This window comes from Vombatus ursinus, unplaced genomic scaffold, assembly GCF_900497805.2.
Source record: "Vombatus ursinus unplaced genomic scaffold, bare-nosed wombat genome assembly UNPS02014809.1, whole genome shotgun sequence".
Lineage (NCBI taxonomy): Eukaryota > Metazoa > Chordata > Mammalia > Diprotodontia > Vombatidae > Vombatus > Vombatus ursinus.
The window spans coordinates 13379987-13403880 of NW_020954587.1; the positions used below are offsets into that span (position 1 = coordinate 13379987).

Below are 23894 nucleotides of genomic sequence, written 5' to 3' on the forward strand. Positions count from 1 at the left end.
TCTCTATTTCTGTAGAAGAAGCCACCATCCTTCTAATTACTCAGATTCACCTCAGAATCATTTGTAACTCTTCCTATTCCCTAACCTCTCCATAGTCAATCAATTGTGAAGTCTTGTTGATTCTTACCCTCTCATCCAATCCCTTCTCTCCACCTAGACGTCTACCATCCTATTGTAGTAGTCTATCCCTTATTGCCTAGACAATTACAATAGACTCTTAAGATCTTATTTCCAGTCCCTCAAATACATGTGAAATTGTCCTTAGGACTGATATTCCTAAAGTATAAGTCTTAGCATGTCACTCCCCTGACAAAAAAGTGGCTCCCTGTTGCCTCAGGGATAAAACACGCTTAAAGGCCTTCACAGCCCATCTCTCCAGACTGATTACACATGACTCTCCCTCATGCCCTCCACATCACAGTCAAACTGGCCTACTTGTTGCTTCCCATACAAGACATTCTATTTCTTACCTACATGGCTTACCACAAGGTTGCCCCAATACCTGGAATTCTTTTTCCTTTTCCTCTATTTCTTAGAATTATCACTAGGTCTCTTCAAAGCTCAGCTCCAGTGTAGCTTCCTGATGGTACCCCCTTCTAGTTATTAGTATACCTCATACCACATACACACCCAAAATTATTTTGCATTTACTTCACATATATTTATACATACATATACATGATATATCATACAGTATTCATCTATATTTGTACCTGATGCTGTTCCTAGTAGAATAAAAAGCTCTTTGAATGTGAATATTGCTTGATTTTTACTCTCAGTGCATAGCACACAATAGGTATCTAAATGCTTGTTGAGCTAAAATTGGATTTGTCAGCATTGAAAATGGAAAGTTACTATATAGAATGCACTTAAATATCATTTGTTTTGCTCTTTTTACCTTAGCCTTGCCTTCCAAAGCTCCAGTGCCTGCGTAAATTTTGCTGATTGAGTCACCATTCACAGACCACATTGACCGGAAAACTTCTTGGAAACGAGTCACCAACTGAGGCTTTTCAGCTAACCCCAAAGCTTCCAGTTGTTTGGCTAGCATCTGAAACAGAAAAGTAGAAATTTTACAGAAAAAAAAAGATTTTATATTACAATCTGATAGTTTCAAATACTACCTCTAAAGTGAAAAAGAAACAGCCTCCTGACTTATTTATAGGAAAAGTACTTATGCCAATGATGTTTAGATCTATTTCTCCAGCCCCTTCCCAATCTTCAGTCTTACACCTCCAATAGCCAAGATGGGCATCTTGAACTGGAGATTCCACAGATACCTTAAAACTCAACATGCCCCAAAGTGGGCTCATGTCTTTCCCCACAAACCCTCTTCTCTTCCTAACTCTCCTATAACTATCCAATGATGCCCCTATCCTCCTGGGTCACCAGGCTTAGTCTAGGTGTCATTCTCAACTCTTCACTCCCTCTCACCCCTCCTCCCCCATCCAATCTGTGGCTAAGTTTCACTGATTCATAACATCGTTTGTACAGGCCCCTTTCTCTCCTCTGACACTGCCACAACCCTAGAGAAGGCCTTCATCACCTCTCACCTCAACTACTGCAACAGTCTGCAGGTTGGTTTCTCTGCATCACGTCTCTTCCTACTCCAATCCATCTTTCACCCAACTAACAAAGCGATCTTCCTAAGGCACAGGTCTAACCATGTCAATACCCCATGTCTATAAACTTCAATGGCTCTCTATTGCCTTCTGGATCAAATATAAAATCCTGTTTGGCTTTTAAAGCCTTTCATAACCTGGCCCCTTCCTACCCATCTCACCTTCTAACATCTTACTCCTTTCTACAAACTGTAGTCTAATAACACTAGACTCCTTTTTTGTTTCTTGAATAAGACACTCCATCTCTGTCAGTCAATAAATATTTATTCAGCAGCTACTATGCGCCAGGCAGGATGCTAAGAACTGGGGATACAAAGAAAGTCCCTATCCCTTAGGGAGCTCACAAGCTAATGTGGAGTCAATATGCAAACAATTATCTACAAAAAAAGATATACATGTGATAAATATGAAATAATCAATAGAGGGAAGATACTAAAATAACCATATTTCACCATATAATTGTTCCAGATTTATACCAAATGAATGCAAAATGGAGGTGTGACCATTATGCAATGCTTTTAAAAATCGTGCTGGTATTATTTGTCTTTTAGTTTCCACCAATCTCACACCAACTTCTCACTCACTGAAAATTATCTTTCTGCATCTGTTTCCTTGTTGTTCAGTGAACACAATCACTTTCAGCTTGAAGCCCACAGAATGGTTTTTATATTTACCCACAATCAGAAAGAAATGCCTTTTTTTTTTTTAAAGAAATGCTTTGTATGTATCCTTATGTATGTATGTATGTATGCTTAATGTATCCCTGGCAGACCAACTGTACAGTTGAAGATACAAGTCTTAAGTCTCACCATATCATGAGACTTACTCATGGAAGCCCCACCTGCCCAACAGCTCCCCTTGAACTTGGGCTCTTTAATGGGTTGAGTGACAATACTGTTAGTACAGCAGCACTCTAAACAAACCATGCAAGTCAGCTTTCAGAAATATATTGACAATGTGTGCACACTGAGAATTCTAGTCTCGAGGCTTGCAAAGTGGGAGAGATAAATGCGTATCCATATGCCACTGGTGAATACATTACTGTTCTGTTTACCTTTTGAGCACAATGATGAACAGAATTATACCATGCGAAAATTACTCCATGAAAGACTAAAAACCATTTTGGCCTAAAAACAGGGCTTGACGACTAGTTGGTGAAATATAGTAAGAGGAACTGAAAAAGACTTTCTGTAGAAAGGAAAGATTTTAGCTGGGACTCAAAGGAAACCAAGGAAACTAAGGCAGAGATGAGGAGTGAGAGCACCCAACTCCAAAGGAAGAGCCCAGAATGCTGGGAGGTGCAGGGTTGAGTCAGAGGAAGAGCAAATAAGTGGCTAGGGACTGGAGGTCAAGGAGTAGATAAAGAAAAGGGTTTGGAGTTAGAAGCCAGCAGGGGAGGTAGAATAACAACAGCCTGTGATCAGATAAGGGAAAGTGGGAGTTTTAGAAGGGAGGAGGCTGTTAAATCACTAAAAGAAAACTTTAGGAAGATTATCCAAGTCCACAGTATAATGACCTCAGGATAGGGTCCTTTCAGAGCCTTGGGCAGTTTAGGTGAGGAAGCAAGAAAGAGAAACAGAAGCGAAGACACTCAACCCAAAGCAGGAGCCCAGGCTAGAAACTTGATGGAATGGTGCTCTGTCCCCTCCCCTCTCCTCAGTGGAGCGAGGCTAGTAGGATGGGAAGGTGCTCCTTCTCTTCCCATAGGAGGCTGAAGCCCAGGCAGGAGACATATGGCGTTAAAATGTAATTGCCAGAATGGAGCTTTCTCCTCACCATAGGGGCAGAAGACTGGAACGTTCTTCTCTTCCAAGGGAGGCTAGAGAGTAGGTAGACGACAGCAGAGGACGGTGAGATACTCTCCTTTTTCCTCCAAAGGATGGAGATCAGGCAGGAGATGCTCACAGCTTGATGTTAGGTTACCCTCCTCGACTTTTTCCATGCCCCCTGGAGGACACCAGGCAGGCCGAACTGAGTGGCAAGGTGCCTTCTCCTCTTCCTTCCAGAGCAGTGGTGTCAAACTCAAATAGTAAGGAATCCCTGCAGGTGTATATCGACTCACAAAATCACAAATTAACATTAGGTTGTATTGTGTTTTTATTTATTTTGTTAAACACATTTGCCAATTGCATTTTAATCTGGTTCCAGCTTATTTGGGCCTTTTGCTGCCAGCAGTGAGTTTGATACTCCTGTCACAGGGAGACTTAGCAGGACAACCCGGGTAAGTCCCTGATCCCTCCTCTTCCCACACTCCACTGGAGGCTCCACGTACATTTTCACCGACTGTATCTCATTTATTCAGCATTCTTTAGTATCTTCCCATCCTACTCTGAAATGTAGGTATTATGGCTAATTTTAAGAAAGTTGTTTATTGAAGATAAACATTCAGACCACGTTGAGGGCATTGTTCCTAGTTTGGTTTTTTTTTGTCAGAAGCTCTGGAAGGGCCTAGAGACTAGAGAATGGAAAAAAAGAAAGAGTGAATGTGGCCATGAAGTCTCTAAGCACAATGAAAGAAAGGGTTATGACCTCTGGGCTTAACACAGTACCTGGCACACAGTAGGCACTTAATAAATGTTTGCTGATTGTTAACCGACTAGCTGGGAATCTTGGTACAGAAGAGAGAATGGCAATAGCAATCAGTTTGGAGATTTGCTAAGAAATCCCAAACTTTTGCTTGGGGACCCCTAATTTAAGTCCATTTGAAACCTACAGAATATTAAAAGATCTAGAGGAAGAATGCCAGCAAGTAGATCCTCCAGGTAAGATCTACGGAAGAACAAGAAACACTCCAAATGAAAATCATAGGCTAAACTGCAAGGCTTAGAGAAGAACAAAGACCAACTGAATGAAGTGTGAACAAACTTGAATAAGATCCTATTGTAATGTAAATGTTAACTGCTCAAAGATAAATAAGCAAAATAAAACCATTTACTACAAGGCTTCAGTTGACCTAACACTCCTTTTCAAAGACTGAGAAAGCAGACTGACACAAAGTGAAAGCCCTACATTTCTAGCCATTCAGAGATGAATAAGTAAATCTGAAAATTCTGTTCAACAATTATTAAACACCTATTATAAGCAAGGAAGGATCTGCAAGGCAAAACCAAAACCAATTCCCACCTTTAAAGAGCTTACGTCCAACAAGGGTGATAGAAAATGTAAACAGATAATTAAATGTAGGATAATTGGAGGGCGAAAGCCCTTAAAACTAGGGGACAAGCCTATAAAACTAGGGGGCAATAAGAAAAGGCTTCCCACAGGAGATGGCACAAGAGCTAAGCCTAAAAGGAAGCAAGGCACTCTAAAAGCTGAAGGAGAGAAAATGCGGAATTGGGGAAGAGCAAACAGGCCAGTTTGGCTAGAGGTTACAATAGAATGGGAAGGCGAACGGAGTAAATAGCCTTGGAGAGGCAGCTGCCAGACTGTGAAGGGTTTTAGATGCCAAGCTAAAGAATCTGAATCTGATCTCAGAAGCAAGAGGGAACCACTGGAGAGCTTCTTGAGCGGGACAGTGCTATGGACATGGTTGTGCTGTAAGATTATTTGGAAGCTCTGCTGAGGACGGATTGAAGATGGAAAAAAAAGTTGGAAGTCTAATTATGAGGCTCTTTTGATAGAATGGGTCTGAGGTGATGAGCAAAGGGATGTGTCCTGAACTATGGATGTGAAAGAAATTATGGGGGGTAGATTCAATGAGACTAGGCAAATGTCTGGATGTGGGGGATAAGGGAGAGACTTGGATGTCTTGAGATGGTAAAGCTGGGTGACTATCAGTTAAGCAACAAGGAACAAGTATTTAGGAGTACTTACTATTGTGTCAAGTACCCAAGAAGCTCACATCCTAATGGAAGAATAAATGAAGCAATTTTTTAAGCATTTACTGTGTACAAAACGCTGGGCTAAGTGCTTGGAGATACAAATTGAAAAGAAAGACAGTTTCTGCTCTCAAGGAGCTCACATTCTAATGGAGGAGACAAAAGATAGGGAAGGTTTCAGCTGCAGGTCAGACTGAAAAGTCCCATGATGCTTAGAGTTCAGCAGCTAAGTAGATGTTAATACCTCTTGCTTAGTATCATTTCCATTGATAAAATAATGTCAGTTTCTGATGTTGAACCATTTGACAATGCCATAATTTTTTTTTTCTCAGCCTTTAGTAGCTGTGGTTGTAGTACCTGCAAGAGCAATTGCCAGGCTGCATCACCACAGGTCTGATATTTCAGGATGATGGCTGAGGAAAACAAGCTTAGAAGCACTGTTATTTCAAAGACTTTTGGGTTGAGGGTTCTGGGTTGCCTCCATCAGGGTATGAGGGGAGATGGTGGTCAAGGTGGTGGCAGTGGTTTGACTTGTCTGGCACATGGTTCCTCAGGTGACATGTTGCTTCAGCTAGGCTGGCTTGCCTGTCCTATGGATGGCACTTGGTAGAGAAGGCTGGACCCTTCTCCACAACAGATGATGGCTGTGAGGGCAGGGCTGGAGAAGGAATGACAGAGGAGGAATGCTGCCACCCCCAAGGCTCTGGTGCCTATCTGTCTTTTGGTGGCAGCTGGTCAGCAGCTGTACCTCATGGTGATGAGGAAGATGAGCTCCCTCTCCACAATGACTTTTCCCTTAGATGATGGTTGTGCGGTTAGACTTGAAGTAAGTCTAGTGTTTGGGGGGAGGGGGGAGACACAACACTGCTATTCCCAAGGCTCTTTGGTTCAGGGTCCTGGGCTGTCCACCATGGTCTGAGAGCAGATGGTAGTCAAGGTGGTGGTGGACTGACTTGCCTGGCACATCCTGTCTTTCCTTCAGGGTGCCTTGTTGCTTTAGCTAGGCTGTCCTGGCTGTCCTGTGAGTGGCAGCTGGTGAGGATGGCCACAGCACAAGACACTTAATAGCCACTGTCATAGTGTTTTCACAGATTTTCAATGCTAGGTTTAGATCTGTTCATAAGAAAATGGATCCTCTCCCAATTCCCAGGACAAATGTATTAAAGGTAATAGTGAGAGTACAAGAAAAATAATGTTTTTCAAAAGAATGTCAAAATAAATAATCAATGAAACTGTTAAGGATATTATAAGAAAATGGAGGCAGGAAAGGAACTATCTAGGTGAAAGTACTAAAAAAAAAAAAGCACTTGATTAGAAATCAGTTGGTAGAGATGGCTGGACCCTTTTTCGCTAAGGGCTATTTCCTCAGATAATGTCTGTGAGAGTTGGGTTGTAAACAGGAAAGACAGGCAAATCCCCATTCTGTGGGGACCCTGGAAAAATCACAACCTTTGGTCTCGACAACAAAAGTGAAGGAGTTGCACTAGGTTATTTCTAAGGCTCCTCCCAACTTTAAACCTATGATCTTATGATACATTAAATTTTAAGTAATTTTGTATAAAATACTATTACAGTCATCCCTCAACATTCCTGGGTTTCACATTTCCCAGTTTTGGTTACTCACAGGTTGGTCATCGATAGTTAAATGGGAATTTTTGGAGATTTGCAGTGTACTGCAGAAAATCGCGATGACATGTCTATGCAAAGAAAACTAATTTTTTTTACTAAATCATAAATGCATAAATATTATATATTATTAATCTATTTTATCATTTACTACCATAAGTATACATATACAAATTAATTATAAACAGTTAAATTTTGTTAAAAGTTTCAGTGCACTAAAGAACTACAGGATCCCCACTCTGTCTCTCTACCATCCAAACTCAAGTTACGTGACTTTTCTCTTGAAGTGATTGTTCTGTCTTGACAGGAAAAGGAAATTTGTGAAGCAGTTGTTGCAGCTACACCAGTAGCTCTGAAGACTCTACATAGCATGTGAGATACTAATCTCTCTTCCACATTAATTGCAACTATTTTGTGGGTGCAGTGTGTAGTTTTGTTTTGTGTGTTAAATATGATCAGAATTATTAAAAATGAAGGTTTGAGGTGGGGTCTAGAGTTATTTGCAGTTTTTCATATTTACAAGGGTCCTACATCCCTAACACCCCCTCCCCTTCATGTTGAGGGACAAATGTATATATTTTTAGCAGCACATTTTAAAGATATACTTCATGAATGGATCACAGAATGTTAGAACTAAAAGGGACCTTAAAGATCATCTGTTATAACCTCTTAATTTTATAGATAAGGAAGTCAAAACAGAGAAATGGTGACTGACTGGAGGTTACATAACCAGTAACACAGTCAAGCCTAGCACTTTTTTTTTAAACTCATTTCACTACACCATAGCTTGTATATTAAATATCTGAACAGGAATATAATTCAGTGTTAACATCAATGGAGGGCAGCTAGGTGGTACAGCGGATAGAGCACCAGCCCTGGATTCAGAGGGACCTGAGTTCAAATCCAGCCTCAGACACATACCACTTACTAGCTTTGTGACCCTGGGCAAGTCACTTAACCCCATTGCCTAACACCCCCCCCCCAAAAAAAACCCATCAACGGAAAGTTATATGATTACAAACTCAGGATACCAGTGTTTTAAGGTTTTCTTACCTCTAAGCCAAAGAAAGCTTGCACACTGTTTGTCCTATCCAGACAATCCAAGCAGTTTGTTCGAATAGTACCATTCTGAGATCTGTATCATATTAAGTGAAATAATACAAATCAATAAAATTCATCAACACAAACAAGGCAAAGGTTAGATGAAAATCAAAGCAATCTAATTGACAGCATTATCATTATATGCTCTTCTTTAAAGGTTTGTGGATCACATTAATTTTGGGATAGCTAAAAAAGGCATTTGTTTGGGAATGGCTAAACAAAAATTCTGTTAAATGAATTTAATGGAAAATCATTGTGTCATAAGAAACCTCAAATATAAAGAATTGAGAGAATGGGGAGATCTGTATGAACTTAAGAACGAAGTAAGTAGAACGAGGAATTTGTACAATGACAACAATTTAAACAAAGAAACTGAACGCACTGTAATTGCAATGACCAATCTTGGCCATTGTTGGTGAGAAAAATGGGGGGTGGGTAGGGGATTATGGACATGATTAAATATTAAACAGGTTGTCAGACATAGTTGATTTATCAGTTGGTCAAGTCTAACTGGCTCTAAAAAATTTTCACAAAGGTAAGTTCTCTAGGATGAGGAAGGAAGGGATACAATCAGAAATGACCAATATGGAAATTTAAAGTTATCAATAAAAATTTAAAAATAAAAGACAAAAAAGTGAGTTGTAGCTAGACAGTTATACTAAAATTAGAGATTTGGCATTAACACTGAGGAAAAATTATCTTCTGCCATTTCACAGCAAGTTTTTCTTTTATAATACTCCCTACTTTGTTCAACTTAGATAATACATACACAAAAATACTTATATATACTCATATTTCATGTAAGGAAGTTTTCAAAATTCTAGCTATGCCTGAACAATTTCCAGGCCACTGATACAAAATAAAATTTAAACAGAATCAGAATATCATTTTAAAATACTGAGACTCATCCACAACAGTCTCAGTTTGGAAACATGATTACCAATAAATTTTACTTTGAACTTAATGTCTCATAGCACTTTCCCTTTTTATTTCCAAAGCTAAAATGATTAAATTAAAAACTGACATCAAGGCAACAGTTTATTTTCATAGGCATCTGGCAAAAGTTCCTCAGATATAATGGATATATTACTAATATTTTGCTCACAAGTGCTTCCTAAACTGATGGAAATCACAGTCCAGTAAAAAAAAACAAAAAACAAAACCTAACTAATTGAATATTTCTATCTTAACTTCTCACTTTGATATATTTTACTTAATGGCAAAAATTGTGTGTGTGGTGGAGAAGGAGACTAAAACAGACCTAATTCCAACGCTGATCAGCTAAAGACCATTTTACCTTGTCTTTTCCCTTGATACTGAGCTACCTATGCAACAGGAAGTCCTATGCTACATAAATCTGACCATTACTATTTAAAATACAAGGTTTGGTTTTTTTTTTTAAAGAAAGGAGCAAACTAAATCTGATTTTTATAAACTACACAATATAAGCGACCAAAGTAATTAAAATAATAAAACTGAGTTAATTCATAAGAATAAGTTTTACTTCATAGAATCTAAGATGGGATAATTGCAACTCACATCGAGGATATTCAAACTGCCATACAATGAAAGGGGTGGGGTGGGGTGATAGTGGAGAGAGAGGACATATGTCTCTTTCTAAAGAAACAGTAGTTAATACTTTCTATCAAATAGAAAAGCTCAGAATTGGGATATTATTAGGTTGAATGAGTATATCACCATAATATTTCACCAATGATAAAAACAAAATTATTTTAGATCATAAGAGGAAAAAATAGTTCAACCTTTTCTCATTAAAGATCTTCCCTAAGTATATCTTAGAAAATGATGATTTTAGCAAAAAAAAATCATTGAAACTTCAGTTTTGTACATCCAGATAAGGAAAACATCCTTAGCTTAACTTAAAAATTTTTTTGAAAGCAATGGAAGCACAACTTTGTATTTCTAATGAAAATGGGAATGAACACAGAACTGAATAAAACATCAGTTAACATAAGTGAAATGTTTGTTGCAAATATTTGTTCTTTTTTTTTTTTTTGGCAAGGCAATGAGGGTTAAGTGAGTTGCCCAGGGTCACACAGCTAGCGAGTGTTATGTGTCTGAGGCCACATTTGAACTCAGGTCCTCCTGACTCCAGGGCCGGTACTCTATCCACTGCGCCACCTAACAGACCCCCAATTTTTTTTTTTAACTTTTAGGCAATTGGGGTTAAGTGACTTGCCCACAGTCACACAGTTAGTAAATGTCAAGTGTTTGGTCTGAGGCCGGATTTGAACTCAGGTCCTCGACTTCAGGGCCAGTGTTCTATCCACTGCACCAGAAAATATTTATTCTAATAAAAATTTTAACAGCAGTTAAAAATTATAATTTAATTCTAATTTAAAGAATACAGAAATAAATTAATCAAACCTTTGAACTTCAATTCCATTGAAATAAAAAAACCCAGAGTCTAAGAATTTTTGGACTTGAGGCTTAAGTACACTATGTAATTTCTCTACTTTTCCTCCTTTAACCATTTGATGATAGTCAAAATTGATCATTTGGATATCAACAGCATGTTCAGAAGCTTTCAAGTGACTCTGAAAAAAAGAGGAAATACGCTATTAAAATATGAACTCATAAACAAAGATTCAATCAAATACTGAGAGATTACTTTTATATTGCTATAAAGCTAGCCTATCTCTTTAAAGTCCAATCAGTACCTATCTTCAAACCATTCTAATTTTATAGTAGTCAAAATATCAATATACTGATGGTAAACTGAAAAATTATCTGTTAATCTGGTGTCTAACTATAACTATTCATGTGGTCTCCAATGCCTTCAGTGATGATGTAATTAATATCACAGAACCCAACATGCCATTTTTGCCAGGATCAATAGAAGAGGAACTGATTTAAACCATCAGTACTCCAATTTGTTCAGAAAGTTTAATAACTAGATATACCTAAAGGTAGATATAAGAATCAAATGGTTCCCCTCTAAGAAGTAAAAAGCCTTCCAGCTGAATAAATGAGTACAAATTAATACTGCTTCATTCATATACTCTGAAATACTCAAATGAGTCTGTGATCTCATTGACTCAGAAGGTTCCCTCCAACTACAAACATGACAACCTATCCAAGCCTGCTGATCTCGTGGGACTCTTGCTGTGTTCTCCCAACTTCAACAGTGGGGATCCACCCAACATACTGAAGGCCTTTCTTGTTTTCTCCTTACATGGCAAGGATATTATTAGCGGAGCACTCTGGATGTCTTACTGTTGTTATCTCCCATTTTTGTCACATGGCAAGCCCATTTCTCTTCCTAACATAATCCCTATATTATACAATTCCTTGATGATGTCCTTTATGCTTTTTATTTGGGGCTCATTGGTTATATATTGCAGCCTGCTCACACCCACCAAGTGTCTCTCCACTGCCCTCTGTGTGATACTTCTAGATCTTCAGAATCAGGGATATTCACTAATTCACTGCCATAGAGCAATACTGGTAAAATATTACTATTGAAAGACAGCCCTTTGATTTTATGGGAAGCTAGGAGTCAGTAAGACAGCCCTATAATTTCCTGAAAATAATCCAGTCCATATTCTTCTTCCTGTTCAACTCTGCCCAGCTCTTTGTCATCTGTACTGTTTTAGATGTACATATTGTCAGAGAAGTTTCATCCAAATGGAGTGTTAAAATCTGGACGATAACATTCTTCATCCTCTTGGTCTTTCCTGACTGGACAAAGGCCAAACTCCATTTAATGATTAAATCTCTCTCCAAGGGAGACTCTGCAATATTCACTGAATAATAAAAAAAAAATCATAGATCTAGAGCTGGAAGGGACCCCTGAGACCGTCAAAGTACAGGCCTTCATTTTACAAATGAGGAAACTAAGACTTAGAGAGGTGAAATGATTTGACCAAGATCACAGTGAGCCGTAAGAGTGGGATTGGAAACAAGGTCTTCTGACTCCAGAGCCTCTCTTCATTGAATAACACTGCACGGCAAGGACTTCACCACCTCTGGCCCGGAGAAAGTCCATCACAGTGCAAATCCATGTGTTGGGTATGCATCGTCCTTAACTTTGCCTGATATTTATTAAAGGATCACTGAAGATAGTTATTTCTGCTAAATCTTCCAGAGAATCCTGAATGATCTTGATGAAGAGACATGAGACTTTTTTTTTTTGTAAAAGAGATTTTAAATTGTTTTGTTCTACCACATCAAGTGCTTTTCTTTGTAATCAAAAATAGGCACAATAAGATCTTATACTCCATACATCTTTCAATTAATTGCATAACAGTAAAGATGTAGTCTATTGTTGACTATTGCTGTGGAAAGATTTCATGTTCCCTACTCATACTCTCCAGGAATATTTGTATAGATGGATGAGCTACTGATCTCTTGGCCACTTTTTCAGGTATTAATGAAGTGTGAGATTTTTTTCCATGTCTTTGGTATCTTTCTATCCTTTAGATATCTTGTATATCAGTCACTCAATATTCTTGCAATTGTACTACTTCCAATGTGGACCTTTCTTTATATCGATACTTGGTCCAATCTGGACAGTTTTTCCATCTTTGTGCTCTTTAGTGCTATCTGGCCCATTTATAAGCATCTTAGGACTGTGATGTCAGGATCCAGGAATAGTGGTTTGACTATCCTTGACAAAGAAAAGCTTGTTCAAGTGTTTTTTGCAAATCTTTTCCATTTTTCTTACGTTTGTAATCCTTCTTCCATCACAAGACTTGGATGCCCTTGGGATAATTTTACTTAGATATCTTACTAAGCTTTTAAACTGGTTTCACCCTCTATTACCTCTTTCTACTTTATGAGATATTCATAATTATCCATCATCCTTCTCCATAAAATTTTACAAATGAGTTTATATTTTAACCTAGTATTACCTTTTGCAGCCATTTGTCTTCATTTAGTAAGTAAATCAGATATTTGCATACTACGGTGCTTTCTGGGCTCTTGGTTTCCACTTAATTTACATAGTTACTTTTAGGTGAAATTATTACAGTCTGTGTCAATGTTATTTCTGTTTTCCATTTAAATGATTAAAGTTAAAAATTCCTCTAAGTTATGTAAAATACTTTGAAATCTTTATTCTTGTTCATTCAATGCTGATTTCTTACATTTAATTTCCTCCTCATTTCTTAACTTGTTGCAATATTTTCTATTCTGACTTTCCAACTATGCCTCGGGAAGTTCATTTGAAGGAAAATCTCATTACCCAAGATTCCATCATCCTTGATGGAACTTTACCACCACCCCTCTGTCCTTCTGATTGGAGGGTGAAGCCATGAACTTCAAAATTTCCATTGAAATTGGGAGCTCGACTCAGAGTATCTCCTCATTTCTTTTCTTTTTTTTTTTTTTTTAAGGCAATCGGGGTTAAGTGACTTGCCCAGGGTCATGCAGCTAAGAAGTGTTTGAGGCCAAATCTGAACTTAGGTCCTCCTGACTTCAGGGTCGGTGCTCTATCCAGTGCATCACCTAGCTGCCCCTCCCCCGTTTTCTTACATGGTTGCAATACTCTGGGACTTCCACCATCACCCTACATCTGGTACACTACACTTTTTAGCTTCCTTTTGTGTATTATCTTCCCATTAGGTTGCAAGCTCCTTGAGGGCAGAGACTATCAATATTCTTTTTTATATTTGTGTCCCTGGTGATTACGACAGTGACTAGCACATAGTAGGTGTTTGATAAATATTAATTAATACAGAAATAGCAAAATAATTTCATCTTCTAATCATTAGATAAAACTGCATTTTAGGGAATATTTTCTAATTTTTCATTATTCATTATCCCATTATCCCAATATCCATTATTTATTTCTCTTCTTTAAAATGGCAAAGCAATTTTTTTTCTTTTTGTCATGTTAGCTAAAAACATTCTTAAGGAGTTGGTTCTGCTTGCTTTTATTTTAGTTATTTTTATTTGAAATTCTAGTGCTTTCTCTGGTTTCAAGATATAGTGAGATTTTAAATGATTTCCAGTATGTTTTCCCCCTAGGTACACAAAGGTATCATCAAGTTCATGATTTCTGATATTTGCTGCTATTCTACAATTGTGATTTTTACATTACAACTGTAATTCAAGTTCATAATTCATCTGTTTGCTAACCACTGTTAATATGACAGTGATTCTGACACTGCTATTTATCCATTCTAATTATTTTCCCAGAGGGATTAATTAGTATCCAACAAAGCTGAACCTTGTTTTGTTATTTCTTTCAATTAGTTCTAATCCACTTTATATTATTTCTTTTCTTTTGCTCACATACCTAAAAGTTGCTATGAGAATATATCCAGAATCAATATTTGGAAGTTTAGCTGACTAAATCTGGATAAAGTTATCTAATCCCATTCCTAATAATTGAGATGCAAAGAAAAACAAAGGACCTCTGGAATTATTTTGAGGTACTATTCAGAGGATTTGTTTCTGTTTCCACAAAATGGAAAAGCCAAATACTGTGGTTGCTAAGAAGGAGGTAGGAAAGTGAAAACAAATGGAAAAGGAAATGACTAATTCCACTGGTAGGGGATTAAATTTCCCTACCTTTACTCTTTTAACCTTTTGATGACAGCCTAAGTTCATTATATGGATATCAGAATCACAAAATGTTAAAAGATCTAGAGCAAAGTATCCAGCTCATTGGGCATATCTTCTTTGGAGAATTTATGGAAGGCCCTATACTAGTTGCATTAAGTATGAATGTGTGATGTACCTATATATATGAGTTCATTGTCCCAGTGAAGTGCTTAAGTAAGCAGAGTAAGGGGAACAGTACATTCTTTCATTTCTGTATAACCTATTTAGAACATAGTGAAGGGAGAAGAATTGAGGGAATCAGGGACAACTCTGACAATCTTCTTAAGTAAGATTTCTACCACTGTACTTTGAAAAACTCTTTGTGAAAATTAAAGGTCTACTGATAGCCCTACTTCACAGGATTGTTGGGAGGATAAAACAAAATGTATATAAAGAACTTCCTAAATCTTAAAGTGTTCTATATAAGTGCCTGTGATTATCATTAATACAGCTTCCAATACTTCTCTCAGGAAGTGACTTACATGCTTAAGCACCTAGTTATTTTATTTAATAATAGTTATTTAAATCTTCTTAGATTTTTAAGAACCAGAGAAGAGAAGAACTAATCATACATACCTGGAATGTTTTACTTAGCATATCCTCACCTTCCTTAGTCCCAAGTAAATTTACAATGATTTGTTTGCCATATAAATTTTTAAGTGTTCTAAAATGCCTATTGAAGAGACAAAGATAAAATCAGTATACTTAATACTATAAATTAATATAATGCTATAAATTCAATATATAGAAACCACAATCTATGTAAAACACTTATATGATAGTATGTCTAACTTATGGACCTCATAAATTTGGGTAAAAATAATTTCAAATTCATTTCTATTTGAATCTATAATCATTTATTATGTATAAAGCACCTGGAATACCAATGTTCTGAACAGTCAATAGAGTTTACATTCTCATGGGAGAGAAAAAGAAATCAAACATATACACAAACAAGTTAAGTACAAGACAGAATATGATAAGGTCAGAAAAGAGTGACAAGAAAATTTAGAGAGAAAGATATCACTTTCAGCTAGTGGCCAAGGAAAAGAGGAGAAGGCAATCAGGGAAGGCCTCAAAGAAGTGTGAGAACTTGGGTGGGGCACTGAAAGAAGGAAAGAATTCAAAGAGGCAGAAAAGTAGAAGAAATAGGGAAATATGAGAAAATAGTTCTCATTAATTCATGAGAGTAGAAGATTAGAATGATGAGGATGTGCCACATTCAAAGAGCCAATTTTGGATAACCAGGGAAATATCTAGCATGAAGCTAGAGATGAGGACCTAAAAATTAGGGGTTATTTCAGAAGCTGTGTAAAGGTTCAACTGGAGAGGAGAGAGAGATTATTATAATAGTTTATTATATTATTATAATATTATTGTATTAGTTTATTATTATAATATTGTTTTAGTATTATATTATTATAATAATTTAAATTATTATTATAATAGTTTAAAGAGATGTGTTGAGGGCTTAAAACATAGTAATGGCAGTGGCAGGAAAGAGACGGGCTTCCATTTAAGAAATAGTGTCATATGGAATTCACAAAAATGTTTTTGCCCATATAATTTCACATAGTCTGAAATTTGACACTCAAGGAACTCTTCAGTAACATAAGCAGGTAGCAAGGTGGGGAAAAGAGGCCATCCACTGTGAGCTCCTCTCCTTCCCAATTCTATACTGTAAATCATCTCTTTTGCTCTAGTCTTCAAGAGATGACCTTTCTCCTTCTAACATCAGACCCTCTCAAATAAAAGAATGTATGTATAACACTCTGCAAACTTTAAAGCACTATATAAATGCTAGCTATTATTACTGTTATTGTTTTGTAGCTTTGCCCCTGATCTCATCTCCTCTGGAAGGCTGCTCTTGCAAACCTCCCCTTTCTTCAGTTTAAACCTCTGTTTAGCCATTGACTCCCTGCCTGTTGCCATCAAATATACCCAGGTATCTCTAATCTTTAAAAAAAAATCTTCCCTTGACCTCATCATCCCTTCAGATTTCCATCTTATATTTTTTTTCTTATACCATCAAATTCTTTAAAAAAGCTTTATTTGTTGCCTCCATTTTCTCGCTTTCCACTCACTTTTCCCTTTGTAATTTGGCTTTATCACCATTACTATACTGAAATTACTATTTCCAATGTCAATGATCTTTTTAGTGATAAATCCAATAGCCTGTTCTCAGGCCTACCTATCTTGACCTGTCAGTAGTGTTTGACCCAACTGACCACCCCACCCCTTCTCCTTCTAGATACTCTTCTCCCTGGGTTTTCATGACAGCTCTGTCATGGCTTCCTTCCTACCTAGCTGATCAATCTCTCTCAGTCCGAAGGGTCATCATCCATTCCACTACCCTGATGCACTGGTACACCCCTAGGACTCTGTCCTAGGGCCTTTCTTTTTCTCTTTCTACACTCAATTTTCTTAATGATTTCACCAGCTCCCATAGATTCACCTTATCTTTTTGAAGATAAAAGAAATCACAGATTTAGAGCTAGAAATGGCCTCAGATATTATCTAGTTCTATCCTCTAATTTTACAAATGAGAAAACTGAAGCCAAGAGAAGTTAAGTGCCCAAAGTCACAAAGGTTAAGAAAGTGGAAGAAACAGAATTTGATTCCAGGTTTTCTAATTCCAATTCCAATGCTTTTTTCCATTTTGTCATGTTATCTTCTCTACTTCCCCACTTCCTGCCCCTACTTTGATCCATCCTCTACACAGCTGCCAAACTGATTTACCTAAAGAACAAGTCTGGCCGTGTCAGCCCACTCCTCACGAAGCTTCAGTGGTTTCCTATTACTTTCTGGATAAAATGCAAACTCTTCTGTTCAGCATTAAAGCCTTTCACAGTCTGGCTTAAGCGTATGTTACTAGGCTAATTCTATATAACCCTAACCCTCATATGCTCTCTGACTCAGGTGAACTGGCCCTTGCTATTCCCTATTTTATCGGCTGCCACAATTTTCGTCCCTCTCATTTGCTATGTGCTCCCTCCTCAGTCACATCCCTGAATCCCTAGCTCCCTGCAAGGCTCAGCAGCTCAAGGGCCACCTTCTTCAAGAGGCCTTCTCTGATTTCTTCCAATTTTCAGTGTTCTGTTGCCAAAACCGTGTCCTTACTTTGTATTAAAGCCTGTATTTACTATCTTTGAACATATTCCCCAAGTAAAATGTCAGCTCCTTAGAAAGAGGGATGAACTAACTTTTGTACTGGTATCCTCAATATCTAGCATAGTGACTGGCACATAGTAAGCACTTAATAAATGCTTCGATTGAGTCCTGAATTTGGAATCTGAGGACCTGGGTTCAGACACTGGCCCTGATACTATGAAAGATAATGTGGTCTACAGTAGAAGGCACAGGGATGGAATTTGTAATAAGAAGACCTGGCCTTGAGTCTTGCCTCCATTAATTGTTCGTATGATGATGGTTCCAAATCTTATTTTCCTCACCTATAATATAGGGATAACTATACTTACTCTATCAACTTCACAGGGTTTCTGTGAGAGAAGTATTCTGTAAACCTTAATGTGCCACATAAATGTGAGCAGCAGTTATTTCTCACCATTGCAGCAGCAGGATGCTATTTTACTTCTACCTTTGTAAGTACTCTGTTGAGCTCGTGGACTATGCCTTGTGTCAGCAGCTACCACAAACCATCAAGTATCTGCTCCAGGTAGAAATATGCAAGCTCACATACCTTCATCTCTACAACTTTTTTCTTTGCATGAAGAAACTATACCATCTTAGCTTATAGAAGGTTGGTTCCACCTTCAATCCCATGGGCTCTACTTTTTGAGAAAGAGTCCAAATTTGTACCCTCTGTCATTGGTGACAACACAGAAAGAATGGACCAATAGAAAAGATACATAGGGGTAAAACAAAATAAAAACAGAGGCAGAAAAGAGACCCAGTTCTGCTGCCCTTAGAGATAAAAGCTCTACATGCCTGGAGCTTCCATTTTAAATGAAAGTTCATGGAAAAAGAAGACTTGAATTAAAGATTTTACTTTATACTCACATTGGCTAAAATGAAACCCCTAAGCAATACTTAAGTTTCTACATTCATAAAAAGGAAACAGTTACCAAAAAAAACTAAAATAAAAGCTAATTTTACCTGTCAAAAGCAGGTGCATTGGCTTCAAATCCCCTTGACATTCGAACACGATGAGATCCCACCTTGAAAAAGAATGTTATATTTAATCATATAAGAAAAGTACATGTAACAAATTGGCAGATTTAGAGCTGTAAGGGACTATTTAGTCCAAGCCTCTCATTTTATAGATGAAGAAAATGAGGCTAAGGAAGATTAAATGACTTGCTCGGGGTCACACAGGTAGTAAATGTCAGGAGTAGTATTGGAACCAAGGCCTAGCTGAATGCTAAGTTCTCCACATAACCTTTCCTAATCAGGTTAGTAATGATCTTTGGACCTTGAAGAGCACTTAACTTTAGGCTTACACTTCTCTCCCATGTAAATATATTTTATTTGAATGAGTGAATAAAAAATCACTTAAATTTATCTTGAATTAAGCTGAGGATTCAAATAGGAAAAGTTCCCTGTTCTCAGGAAGTTCACAATCTAATTGTGAACATAAAGAAAGTTCAGCTGCAGGATGGACAGAAAGGCCCTCAAGTACTAAGGTGGAAGAGATGGCAAGGACTGGGAGATTCTTAGGTTTCATAAGTACATCAGATGACAGTGCAAGAGGACTACAGGATGTAAAAGCAGAACAGATGGCAAGGCCTGAAGGATCTCAGGAGGTGGTGGTAGGAAAGATGGTAATGTCTGGTAGTTCTCTACTTTATGGGAAAGAATAAAGTTGTTGACTCTCTACTGGACATCCCTTCCAAATCTAAGACTTTCAAAGAGTTGAAAAGAGCCATAAATAGAGAGGTAAAAAAGGGGCATGGGGCATATTGGTCTGGACCCCTGGTATCTGGGATAGGAACAAGGTATCCTTTACTTCAGTCTCTATGGCTTCCATAACCTGAGATGAGCACTTCAGTAGTTTGGAAAATTTGGGAAGGCAGAAAGTAAACACTGAGATGAGCTTATGAAGGGAGCCTCAGAGCTAAACAAGGTTCCAGGGAGTCAGAGACACTGCCCAGGCCTTTGCCAATATTATCCTCCTAGGGTTTTTTTTTAAAATCCTAGAATGACTAGTCAGTCATGCTTTCTTTTCTTTCATAAAGTTCATGGATTTGTCTACTTCTTCATCTAATGTCTCTATAAAAATCTTTCAGAAAAATCAATTGCTTCTGAAAAGGAAAAGCTTTCTTCACAGGATCACAGTGAAATAGAGATATACATCCTTTTGAGGCTGAGGTATTTTTACTATTGGTCAAATGTAAAGCCATAGGGAATTTTTTTTTTAAATAGACTCCTTCTTATGTTCCTTCTTGTTCCTTAGACCCAAGGAAGGACAATGTTACATAAAGTTGATAAATTTCATGCTTTTTACATTCCATTCATAAAGAACTAAAGAGTCATCTACATGTCAAAGGAAATACTAGCAGTCTTAGAGAGTCTAATAACACAAACAAGGTCAGGGTGAGGGAGTAAGAGAAGATGACAGACATGAGTTACTGACTAGCTGACCAGTGGCATGGTTGTCAGAGGAAGGGAGCAAGAGGAGAAGATGAGGGAATGAAATCAAAGAGGATTATCTAACTAGATTTTTGATTTGAAATCCAGTGTATCTTTCCCACTGACTCACACTGAAGTGCAGACATGAAGCACTCATCATTTATTATTATGTGAGTATTTTTATACTCACATAGAACAGGATGGTCAAAACAGAGTGTACTTGAGCTGGGCATTTAGAGATAAGTAGAACTTGGATAGTGCAAGAAGGAACATTTTTTCTCTATCATTTTACATTGTTTTATAAGGCAATAATGCTAAATTGTCCACCTTCCTCTTCTATAAGATTCAATTCAACAAGCATTTATTAAAATTGTACAGATGAACTTTAATTTTAAAATTAGTGGCTGCTGCCTCTAACATTAAGAAAATTACCCTTGTATTGATGTCAATTCTTCAATCCTTTTCCCATTTTTTTTTCAGAATCAGCAATTTGTTTAAATGGGTTGGGCTGTAATTGCTTTAATTTTGCCAATAATAATAGTAGCTAACCTTATATAGTGCTTATGATGTGCCAGAAACTGTGCTAAACACTTTATAATTATTATCTCATTTGATCTTCACAACATTTCTGGGGGGTGGGGGTGGGTAGGTGCTATTATTTTCCTCATTTTGCAGATGAGGAAACTGAGGCAAACAGAGGTTAAGTGACTTGCCCAGTATCACACAGGTAGTAAGGATCTGAGGCCAAGTCTTCTGGACTATACATTGCCCATAACTTTCTTCTTCTAATTTGGCATTTATTTTGATCTCTGCTTTAACAAGTCAGTGGTCTTACACAGATGGCTTATTTGAAAATGACTGTGATATTAGTAATGAATCTTAGGATACAATTAATTAATCAGGATACAATAAATCTCATTTTCTGTGCTATTCCCAATACCCTGCCTCCTAACTCTCTCTTTTTGACGAAAATATTCATCAAATATAAGTATGAAATGCCTATATATCCTACAAGCTTTTGGGTTTCAACTCCCAAGTCATCTTTTGCTTCATTTTCTCTTATGCCAATCACCGCTCTGAAGGTACTGAATTATTTTTTAAAATTGATTTAATTCAGAGGATTGTATCAAGTTCTTGATAGGATTTCTCTACTTCTTCATCTTTTACAATAGAAACTAGCTCAATTATCTTCATGGCAGTCTTTTTCACAAATTCTCATCATTATCAGAAAATCAAATGTCCTATGAAACAATATGGACAAAACTCATTTCCTTCCTCTCCAAGAAGGACCTAAGGCATTAGGTATTTAACTATAACTTCTTTTTTATCCTTATTATCTTTCTCCCAAACCCTCTCTACTTTTTAGCTACCATATCAGGGATCAGAGCACCATCATTTTCTCAGTCATTCAGGCTCAAAAGCTAGACTTCATTCTTACTTTATCTGTTTCTCAACACCACCACCACATAACCTATCAACTCTATCTCCTCTGACATTGCTACCACCCTGGTGTACACCTTCATCACCACATGTCTGAACAACATCCCGAGTCCAGTTTCATCCTCCAGTTCATCCTCCACTCATCTGTCAAGCTGATCTTCCTAAAGCAAAGATCTTTCCAAGTCACTCCAGTGGTTCCATGATCCTCCAGGACCAAATATAAATTTCTCTGGTGTTTAAAGGCCCTAACCTGGCCTATTTCTACCTTTCCAATTTTCTGACATTTTACATGTATTCTGAAATCCAGTAACACTAGCCTCTTTGATGCTCCTTGCACAAGACTGTTCAAAATCTCTCAACTCCATGAATTTTCATTGGTTATCTATCACTCATGCCTGGAATTCTCTCCCTACTTTTCTCTTTCTATCAGCTTTTCTGGCTTCTTTCAGGTCTTCGCTAAAATTCAACTTCTACAAGAAGCCTTTCCAATTCATTGTGTGTGTGTGTGTGTGTGTGTGTGTGTGTGAGTGTGAGTGTGTGTGTATACACATTATCTATTTATCCACCTATCTATATCTTGCTTTTAAATAGTTGTTTGCATATTGTCTCCTCCATTAGACCATAAGCTTCTTGAGCTCAAGAACTATTTCTTTTGCCTTTCTGTGAATCCACAACACTGAGCACAATGCCCGGCACACAGGAAGCACTTAATAAATGCTTGTTGATGTGACTTGGTTTCATTTAAAGCAAGAATGTCAGTATTGACAGGAGATTCAGTTGTTTTAATGGTTTGTCAAATCAAAGGACAGGCTCTGACATTTAGAGTAACAACAGTTATGTAATGATAGGTGGGTCAGAGTAATCTAGTCTATGAGCCCCCAGCAGAAGATGTGTGTTTCTGTGAAAGGCAGACTGTTTGCCTCATCGATTCCTTTGCAAACTAGCAAAATAAGCATATATTTAGCAACATACAATTCACTACATTCTGATGAAAAAGGATTTTTTTTTTTTTGCAAGGCAATTGGGGTTAAGTGACTTGCCCAGGGTCACACAGCTAGTAAGTGTCAAGTGTCTGGTCTGAGACCTCATTTGAACTCAGGTCCTCCTGACTCCAGGAGTACTCTATCCACTGCATCACCTAGCTGCTCCTAAGCATCTCTTAAATAGAAATAAAAGTAAATTATCGAGGACAGCTTAATAGCATTATGCCAAAGATCACGTGATACAATCTGAACTTTGAAATATTCAAAGTGAATATACTAGAGATCACAAAAACCCTCACCATGGCAAAATGCCACTTTGGGGACAATTGCGTGATTTTACTGGTTTATATTTCAAATTTGTACAGAGCCCTACAGTTTGCATAGCACCTTCCTTACAATAATTCTCTGTAGTAATCAGTATGACTGTTACCTCATTTATACAGATGGAAAAACTGAAGCTCAGAGAGGCTGAGTGACTTCCACATGGTCACACTGCTAATAAGTTTTATTTATTGCTGAGCATAAATCCTAAAGGCATTACTTAAAAATATTTAGAAAAAATGGCACTGTGCTTTGTTCCAACTTGAGGAAAATGTCTCATAAGAAATTAAATTACAGTAAAAAATAACACTGAATGATCTGGGGTGAAGGGTGATGTTGGTAAAGAGAGCAGAGAAGAAAGAAGTTTTTGGACTCAAGAGAAATTTTCCTGAACAAAAAAGTTTCATAATGTCAAAAACATACTTGCAAACCAGGTTGCTCCCAAAACAATGGTACAGATCCACGGATTTGTATGAAGGAAGATACAGCATCATCTAAAAATATAACCTGAAGAGGAAAAACCAAAGTTTCATAGTCAAGCATATTTGCATATTAAAGAACATTCAAATTTTTTGCATGTTAGACAAATTTTATACTTCCTTTACCTCATAAAGCAATCAGTTCTATTAATTTATAATTCTTGAGCTTTTGGACAAAATTATTTTTATAATCAAGATGCTTAGAAATAGTCCACAACATGTTTAATGAGCTAAAATTTAATACTTTTATCTGTTTTAAATTAATATATAATTTTACAAAAATAACTTAAGGCAGTAAAAACAATAGGGACTGAAAAATTCTTGAAACTAATAAAGCTACATTGT

At 37.3% G+C, this 23894-nt stretch overlaps 1 protein-coding gene across 3 annotated transcripts in view; it reads right to left on the bottom strand.

Moving 5' to 3' along the window:
- SYNJ1 (synaptojanin 1) overlaps positions 1-23894 on the bottom strand; it is an 84525-nt gene that overhangs the window by 57190 nt on the left and 3441 nt on the right. For all 3 annotated transcript variants that reach the window (XM_027875472.1, XM_027875474.1, XM_027875473.1), the window contains exons 4-9: positions 23494-23577; positions 18854-18915; positions 15314-15410; positions 10556-10725; positions 8120-8201; positions 899-1051 (exon numbers count right to left, since the gene is read on the bottom strand). In XM_027875472.1, the coding sequence (XP_027731273.1) occupies positions 899-1051; positions 8120-8201; positions 10556-10725; positions 15314-15410; positions 18854-18915; positions 23494-23577 (648 nt within the window). The remainder of the gene's footprint in view (positions 1-898; positions 1052-8119; positions 8202-10555; positions 10726-15313; positions 15411-18853; positions 18916-23493; positions 23578-23894) is intronic.